Source organism: Scardinius erythrophthalmus (assembly GCF_964197995.2).
Source record: "Scardinius erythrophthalmus genome assembly, chromosome: 15".
Lineage (NCBI taxonomy): Eukaryota > Metazoa > Chordata > Actinopteri > Cypriniformes > Leuciscidae > Scardinius > Scardinius erythrophthalmus.
In genome coordinates, this window is record NC_138235.1 from 30,475,605 (window position 1) to 30,485,341 (window position 9,737).

General features: G+C 36.7%; 1 protein-coding gene across 1 annotated transcript; it reads left to right on the top strand.

Moving 5' to 3' along the window:
- Positions 1 to 2,638: 2,638 nt before the first annotated feature.
- Positions 2,639 to 8,544, top strand: LOC308703212 (L-rhamnose-binding lectin CSL3-like; the record flags this gene model as incomplete). The annotated part of the gene is made up of 8 exons (XM_081386534.1): positions 2,639 to 2,882; positions 5,573 to 5,596; positions 5,713 to 5,769; positions 5,971 to 6,106; positions 6,228 to 6,337; positions 6,499 to 6,543; positions 6,732 to 6,852; positions 8,439 to 8,544. 8 exons carry the CDS (start codon positions 2,639 to 2,641, stop codon positions 8,542 to 8,544), a joined length of 843 nt encoding a protein of 280 aa, XP_081242660.1.
- Positions 8,545 to 9,737: the final 1,193 nt, after the last annotated feature.

The window sequence follows — 9,737 nt, forward strand, 5'->3', positions numbered from 1 at the left end:
AACTGAAGGTCCAGGAGATAATATTCCAAACAAAAGTTTAATTAGAGCGCAGTAAAACAACTGTGACTGAACAGCGCATCAAAGTGAAAGACAGGCTTAAGTAATTCCAAACAAACGAAATAATTAGACTAACTGCTGAACTGAAATTCCTAATCAAGGTGTCCATGGCAACTTAGGAGTGGCGGGAAAAGAAAAGGAAAACAGGAAGCAATCAAAATACGAATTGAAACGTGACACGGGGGGTGGGGGAACAGATTCTGACAGCTGGATTGCTAGTTTTCGGATTCTGTTCCCCCATGTTTCTTGCACTATTATTTATCAAACTGATTCTGATTAAGTGGCTAAAGCTGATTCTGTCCTATATCCATTATGACGTCTTTTCATAGATGCTTCTCTGATCCATGGTACAGCGTATAAGTACTCGGAAGTGACGTTCAATTGTGTATGGGTGTGCGAGTAAAAAAAAGTTATTGTCATTACTGATCTTTATGTGTATTTCAAAAAACATAATCATTGGAATTACACAAAAAAACCCACAAAAGTTAAAAGCTTAAAGTGGATTTTTGAGTTATTATGCTCTCTGTGTCACAATAACAGAAGGAGAAGACTCAGATGCAACGTAAAACAACAGTGTCTATTCACAGGAAGTTCAATGAAGCAGTGTGGTAAACAGGTGAGTATGGTATGGAATTCAAAGTAGCACGTTTGCACTTAGCTTTAGCATTCACAGGTCTCTGATTGTTGCAGGTGCTGACTGGTGAGCGGTGCAGACAAAGTAATGGAATGAAATGAAGACAGACTGAAGACAGGTAAGATTCCAAGGTGAGTAGTCGGGTAAGTCCTTCCATTGGATAGACGAGACCAGACCTTGACTCTCAGAGGGTCATGGAGGTTTTGCCTCCGTGGCCTTGACTCCTGGCTCGGTCACGATGGATGGAGATGTAAGATGGAGAGAGTAGGCTATTCCATGAAAGAGTCTTTCATGCGAGGGCAGAAAATACAGCAGCGCATTTCTTTCATTGGGTCTTTCATTGTCAAATCCATTACCATGCTAAAAATCTTCAGAGAGTTGTCATAATATGTCATCTTCTTCAAAGCTGCTGCTGCTTTATTGTAAAAAGCACATGTTGAATTGAAATATGCAAATTACATCTAAAATATGATCAAAACATGCATAAAAATAATCAGGAATGCTCTATACTGAAGAATAATATAAAATACATTTGAGGTTTCTTGAGTCACAAAACACCTGGGGCCCTATTTTAACGATCTGAAACGCAAGTGTCAAAGCGCAAAGCGCAAGTAACTTTGTGGGCGGGTCTTGGCGCTGTTGCTATTTTCCCGGCGGGATAAATGACTAGGCGCAAATCTAAAATGGGTTGGTCTGAAGCAATTCATAGGTGTGGTTCGGGCTTAATTTGAAATAAACCAATCAGAGCGTCATTTTACATTCCCTAACCCATTTAATCCCACTGGTCACAATTGTGACCACAATTTTTCTTTGCATATTTTAGTGTGAAATTAAAAAGTAACTCATATTATGAAGTACATATTCATATATAATGAAAATGTAAGATGTCTATAAGAGTTTATGGCAGGTATAACATGATTAGTTTGTTTGGTTATGTGACCACACACATTTATTTCTTGGTACTGTCGTCTTAACGAAAGGATGACATAAAAGCTCAGAAAGGACAGGTAAGAATACTAAGTTCCTTTTTGAATAGCTTATACATTTTTTGCACATATCATCATGAAAGGGTTACCTATACATACACATTGAAATTAAATTAATACATGCTTTATTCTGTTGTGAAACTGCAGATAAATGAAGACGGTCACAATAGTGACCGGTGGTAGAACACAGGGAGTCTATGTTCCCCATATGTAATTCTGTGTTATTTTTATGAACTCTCTTTCAGACTGACTTTAAGTCAAGTTTTGGATTTACTTAATAATAATAATAATAATTAATAATTTGTTACATTTATAAAGCACTTGGGTACTTTAAGCGCTTCACATATGGAAGGGGGAATCTCCTCAACCACCACCAATGTGCAGCATCCACTTGGATGATGCGACGGCAGCCATATTGGCCCAGAACACCCACCACACACCAGCTTACTGGTGGAAAGGAGACAGTGATGAAGCCAGTCAGTATATGGGGATGATTAGAAGGCCATGATGGACAGAGGCCAAGGGGCAAATTTGGCCAAGATGCCGTGGTTAAACCCCTACTGTTTTTCGAAGGACATTCTGGGATTTTTAATGACCCCAGAGTGACTCTCTGAGCACCGTTATTCTCACCCGAAGGACGTTCCTCTTTGCCAGTAGTGTCCCCGATCACTACACTGGGGTGTTAGGACCGACACAGACCACAGGGTGAGCGCCCCCTGCTGGCCTCACTAACACCTCCTCCAGCACCAACTCCTGGTTTTCTCAGGAGGCCTCCCATCCAGGTACTAACCAGCCTCAGCCCTGCTTAGCTTCAGTGGGAGACCACTCTTGGGCTACAGGGTGATATGGCTGCTGGAGCTGGATATGCTCTGTCTTCCAGAGACTGGGTTAGGTCATGGGCCCAGTGTAGTGATGGGTTTGGCTGAACAAGCTGGTGTTCCAGGTGGATGCAACTTCAAGCATGACATGCCTGCAGGTTGTGGTCAACAGTTGTGGTCACAGTGCTGTGGTCAACAGTTGGCTGTTCCACAGAGATGTCATGAATTGTGACTATGATCTCCTTGGATTTCAGCAAGTAGTTGCCCAAAGTCTCCTGAAAATATTTGGTACTGCACCAAAAGGACAAGGGAGGCCATCCTCAATGTCAGCTGCTGTGACTGATATACCCAGGTTTGATGGTGTTGCCCACTGGCTGATAAACACAGGTAGGCAGGACACAGTTGTGATTTAAAAAAAAAAATATATAATTCCACTGTTATTTCTTTAGGACGGTGATATATAATGAGTTCCACACCAGCACACAGTTGTGACTGTTGATTGATAATTTTTGTGATGCTTTCCTGTTATTCATGAATTGTTACATGTTCCTTGACATTGTTACATGTTTCCTACCATAGGCTAATTTTTAATCATTTGTTTATTTTAATTTATTTTAATTTATTATTTTATTTCTGTAAGTTTTTTTCTTTTCATTTTGTAATTTTAAGTATTTTGCATCATTTATAATGATTGAATTCTAAGCAATTTCCTATAATTTATTATTTCATCATAATTTAATTAAAATATTTGTGCCATGTTGCTGCATAGGATTGCTATTTTGTAATTTTTTAAACTGGGCCAGACAATGTTTAACTATTTGTTAATCGAATAAACACTTCAACAATTTAATTCTGTCTTCAAACTAATTTCTGGAGATTTTTGATTTATTATATACCCCATAGACTTAGACTCCCTGTGTTCTACCACCGGTCACAATTGTGACCAGAGATAAAACTCTTATTTTCATGGACTTTTCAAATATTTTTTTACATTATTGACATTGATTGTTTAATATACTTGCAAATACCACACAAACTCATAAATTTCATCTCTGGGAAAAATTTGGGATTAAATGGGTTAAGAGCAGACGCGCTTGTTCTAAAGCGGATTCCTGTCATAACGGCGGATTTGCCAGGCGCGCGCCAGGAGAGGTTCACAGCCAAGGAGAGCAACGCTCTCGTCAGGGACGTTGGGGATGGAGAAACCCACCCAAATTAACTTCGGTTAAAAAGGCGTATGATAATTTGGGTAAATGTGTAAGCTAGATGTATGCTTTTATAATAAATTGTCTATCTATCTATCTGTATATCTATCTATCTATCTATCTATCTATCTATCTATCTATCTATCTATCTATCTATCTATCTATCTATCTATCTATCTATCTATCTATCTATCTATCTATCTATCTATCTATCTATCTATCGTAATAATGTATGATTTGCAAAAATGAAAACTGCTGCTTCTGTGTAGATGAGTGTAGTGTAGACGCGCCACTGACTTTAAATTATTTTTTTTCCTGGTTAGTGGCGCAATTGTTTTCTAAACCTGCAAAATACCACGAGGGAACGTTTGCGCCGGAACACGCCTCCTTTTTTGCGCTGAACCGCCCAGGGAGCGCAAGTTCATTCCCTAGTTTAGCGACGTGCTTCTGTGAAGGGAAAAGCGCGCTTTGCGCGGGTGCAAAATAGGAATGATACATGCGTCGGTGAACAAAGTCAATTGCGCTGGGTGCAAGATAGGGCCCCTTATGTTTATGACTTACCAAATATCACAAAACTATCTACAGATAAAAATGCCCAGAAATAATTCTTACAAGTCGACTCGTGCCACAAGAGTAACCCGTGACGCATGTATGACGTAGGATGTAGGAGTATCATAAGTTTAGACGCCTCTCGTGGTTCAAACAAACAGGGCTCGGCAACAAACTCAAGGTCCTCCGACATTTCTCTTTAAAAATTGTAATTTTAGACTTCTAATTCGTGACTGGTCTTTTGTTTTGCTCTATCCTCTGAGCTTCCGCATTCGTCATTACGTTGTGCTTCAGGTCAAGGGTTACTCTTTCGCCGTAAATCGATGCGTACGGCTGTCTGCCGGAAGCTAGTTATTTTAATCGATAACGTTTTATATATATTTTTCTTACACGAATTGCTTCGCTTCAGAAGGCTTTTATTAACCTCCCAGAGCCGTATGGAGCGCTTTTATCATGGATGGATGCACCTTGATGGACAGAAACAGCCATTCACTGCCATTATAAAGCTTGAAAGAGCCAAAGCATTTTTAATATAACTCCGACGTAGGCCAGTGAGAGCTGAGCCTGTGCATGTAAACCTCTCTTCCCTCTCCAGATGAAGCGTTTTAGCGACTTCAACAGAACAATCCCAGAATGCGTCTGCTTGTTGATACTGTAGTTCTAGTGCGATTATTTGACCAGGAAAAGAGAATATGAAAAAGTTTACAGGCAAAGGCATAAAAATCATTGCGAGTCGGACTGCTAACGTGACCAGGAAGCAAGCTGATGAGTTGCATCACGTGTTTTATTAGAAAGAGATTCAACAAATACGTCAAAAACGTGGGTGTGTCTGCAGAAACAGGATTGGGAAACACTTTACTGGACTGTCCGAGATGAGCACAGAACACAGTGAATAAAAGCTCTAGGAGTGTAAATGCACAAAATCAGGCAATCCCACAACAGGAACAAATTTTCCAGAAAAGTTCTAAAGGTGACTGAACTTCAAAACAAAACAATAAAATAGTATACCATATAATCATAAAACATTTGCAAAGTACAATCAATCAAGTTAACGATAAACGATTCACCTGTTTGTCATCATATCCTCATGTGGTTCTTTTTCCGTATTTGTTATCTACAGTAAACCGATAATGGTGGGTGTGTGTTTGTTGTAAATACGGTGTGCACTTGTGTCTCCTTTCAGTTTTCCTTTTGTTCAGACATTCAACATGTTGGTGCAAAAGCTAAGCTGGATCACTTGTAAGTAGACCTACTGATTTAGAACCAATCAAGTATGATTTCAAATGTTCAGTTTTTCAATTTGTTTCTATATTTGATTTTCAGTGTTGCTGTTTCTGTATCAACAAGGTAAGGCAGTTGACAAATATTTAGTCTCTTTAAGTAAAAAAGACACTATTAAATTGCAATTTATTTTTTCATGTAATTTTATATCATTTCGCCTAAACAGAATGTTTCCTCTGCAGGTACAGAAGCAAAAATAACACAGGCCTGTGAAGGAGGATCTGCGTACCTCAGCTGTGGTGAGTAATTCAATCATTTTTAAGTTATAGTTTTGGCCTTTTGTGTCTAAATAGGACACTACGAGATAGACAAGAAGCAAGACAGTAGAACAGGATCAGGAGGGGATCTTGAGCCTGGAATTTAACCATGTACAATGTGCTTAAACTTTACCACAATTCACATGTTAATTTTTTCTTTTATTTTTTCTTTAAATGTGTCAGATTTTGGATTCATAACGGTCATTAAAGCCAACTATGGGCGAACTGATCGCACAACATGCGCTAGTGGAAGACCAGCTAATCAGATCTCAAATACACACTGCTTCCGAGAAACATCCCTCTATACGATGTCCAGTCGGTAGGATTAACAGATAACAAAAAAAAATTTATGCATAATTTTACAAGTGTAATTATTTTTGTCTATAGTATATTAAAGCTATTCTTATAGGCCTATTTGTCATTGTCTGTCCATGAATCAGGTGTGATGGAAGTAAGAGCTGTTCTGTTCCTGCAGTGAACTCTGTTTTCTCTGATCCTTGTGTTGGGACTTATAAATACCTGGATGTTTCTTATGAATGTATCCCAGCAAGTAAGCCAGTGGTTTTATACATATAATTTTCATCCTAGATTTTGAAGTTGATTATTAATCAAAAAAATTCTTTAATGTTTTCTTTTCTTTACATATCTAGAACTGGTCTTTACTGTTATTATTACTGACCTCTGTTCCCATTTTCCTCGAACTTATTTTAGTAAGAAGTGTAATCTGTGAATATACCCAAAGCGTCATTGTCTGTGGTAAGGTCTCTTTTCTTTCTGTAAGTATTTTTTTTCTATGCTGAGTTCATACTGTAGCATCAAAAAAGGTAGAGCATTTTGTTTAGCCATAAGGTCCTCATGCCCACAATATTTGAATAGATCAGTCCAGCTACAGTGGATGGTGGCATAAATTACTGTTTTAAAATGTGCTGTTTTTGTTTCAAAAGACACTGGTGCTATTTTTGTTCATCATGCCAATTATGGACGGCGAGATCTTGTAACCTGCCCTCATCATTTAGCAACCACACCACACTGTTACTCTCCTCAGACCAGCAGCCTGCGTTCCAGGTACAGCAGCAGATACACTTCATCTAGAGTCACTTAAGACATCAGAACACGCACACACACGTAAATGTTCAATCTTCAGCTATTTTAAAACATTATGCAAAATATACATAATGGACAATTAGGGGTGGATGATATACTGGTAGACATGATAAACTGGTAGGAATTTGTCAACCACTAGATATTTGTATTATTGTCTATCTCGGTTACGCTCATCTGATTGTAGTGCTTTGCTACCACAAAAGTGTATAATTTGGATTAATTTTAAGAGATGCGGCTTAAAATAAGTGATTTTAAACCATTCAAGTGCAATAAGCAGCGAAAAGAACTCAATTCGATATGCACAACGCGATGTCTGAGAGATTTTGTGCACACACACCAGAAGCATGGGCACATAAAGCCACTGGTCACACAGCAAGTGAGTACTGAACTAATTTCTTTTTGGTAGCTTATTGTGCGTGAACAGTCAAATACACACACTTATGAGTTAAAATGCCAGTCTCTGCAAGTATGCATGTAAATGCAGTTGGTTATGTCATAAGTGCAAGTAAACAGCTGAAAGAAAAATCAGATGTGAGTCAGTATTTTGGACAGTACCTGAGGTCTTAAAGTGCCAAACTTGTACAGTGTGAAACGATGCAGTGTTAGAATGTTACGACTAGATGCTTATTTATTATTACATTTCAGGGTTTGATGGGAAATGTCAAATGGTGACGGGAAACAGTGAAATGGATTGAAGAAAATAATGTTAAATTTTTACCTTTACAGTCCGAAAAGTTCATTCTGAAAAACTTCATTATAGCCTACTATGTGATATACAGTATGTAATATGAGGATGCCCATGCTAGAGCCTTTATGTAATCACTTTGCGCGCTTCGTTCTGCAAACACTGCAAATATGCAAATGAGAACATTACCCAGGGTTTAGGAATGTACAGTGTGAAACGTTACCGTATGAAAACCCAGGATTCATATGTATACCCCTTTCTGGTAAAGTATGAGCAGTGTGAAACGTGAAGCAAGATAGATTTGCAACCCGGGGTTTAGAATGACCTTGCAGGGTGATTTCAAGTGTGAAAAGCATATCTGTGTCATTTAGTTAATCAAACAACCAAAAACAAAGAAAATCATACACCGCTCTTGACTGAATCACTTGCGTAATAAATGTATTTAATTGACATAGTGAAGACTACTTGTCTTCATTAACTTTTTAAATTAGTTTTTTTTGGGCTAGTTTTAATGTTTTCGTGATATCAAAATTGGTACTGAGAATTATAACATTTCAATGTTCAATGTTGACATCATACAAACCTTATTTAAAGCAGAAATAACTATATATAATTATTATAATAATAAAATTAATCGTATTTCGATATAAGATTCTGGTCATATCGCCCACCCTTATACTGTACATTTTGTCATTCATTATCCTGTGTTTTAAATATCTACTTAACAAATGAATATATAGACATAAAAATGATTTGAATTTAAATTTGAAACAAATAGACATCAGAATTATACACAAGGCAAGCTATGTTAATAATAATAATAAATAATATTTTTGGTTGCTGTTTTTTTACCCTATCTTAGGTGCAATGGGAGGAAGTCTTGTCACCTAAATGCTTCAAATTCTGAGTTCTCTGATCCATGTCGGGGTGTCCATAAGTATTTAGAAGTGACATACAGCTGTAAATAATATTGTTATTATCCTACCACATAAATTTATTTGATATGTTTTGTGTGTTTTAAATGAAAACGGGCTAAATTATAGATGTCAGATGCACGCTAAGAGTTTTTGGTCTTTTCATTTATTCCCCAGCAAGACCAAACAAAACAATAAATTGAAATATGGGGTTCATCTTAAAATAAATTAAAGATTATAATGAATATGTAATTATTATTGATCATGTGTCAACAAATGAGAACCCAGACGAAAAGGAAGTAGCCTACATTTAAATTTGGACATTCTTAATATATTTAAATTATACTTTACTAAGTGCATATTAAATGTATTATTTTGAGACAACTTCAAGTATAAAAAGTGTATTTCAATTTTAAGCTATTCACAATATACTCATACTTCTTAAACTACAGTTAGAATATATTTGAAGCTTCATTTTAATGTGCTTCAAGAACATTTCAATAGCATTTGAGCTCATTAGAAATGTATTAGCATTATACTACTAGTTTATTAAGCTGTTTTTTTCAGTATTCAAAATGGTACATTTAAAAGTGCAAAAATGATTTAATATATTTAATATATATTTATTTAATAATTTTTTTGTAGAACATTTCTGTTACTGAAAAGTATACTATGAATATTGCATCACTAAAAAAATAAGCATCACAAAGTTGCAGAAAAACAATATGCAGAAGTGAATAATGCATTGTTTGTAAACTTAGGCCTACAGAAGGATGAACCAAAGAAACAGAAGAGTTCGAATGTCACATCTTCATCTTCAAGTGGACAATCACTTCGAGCAGAACTCGCATTTTCCGCAAGTGGGGGTTTGTGGTTCAGATCCTAAAGTATTTGAAGACTGCTTTATCACATAATCTGTGAAAGGGAAGAAGAATTTATATAAAATTAACAAATGATTAACATTTTTGTATCCATGTTTGAATATGTGTATTATAATTTGCATAGATATGCATTAGAATTCCGTTGTCTTCTCAGTTTACCTGTCAAAGCTTTGACTATATCCTCATCAAGCTGAACATGAGTGTCCATTTTTATCCTCTTGTTATACAGCACTCTGAGTTACACTGAACATAAGATTAGAAGAAGCCCAGCACTTACAATGAGCACAGTTCAATCAAAAAGTCACTGATATAGTTATTTGCAACAATAAAGCAACCTCGGAGTATTAGAGGGTATGTTGTATATTG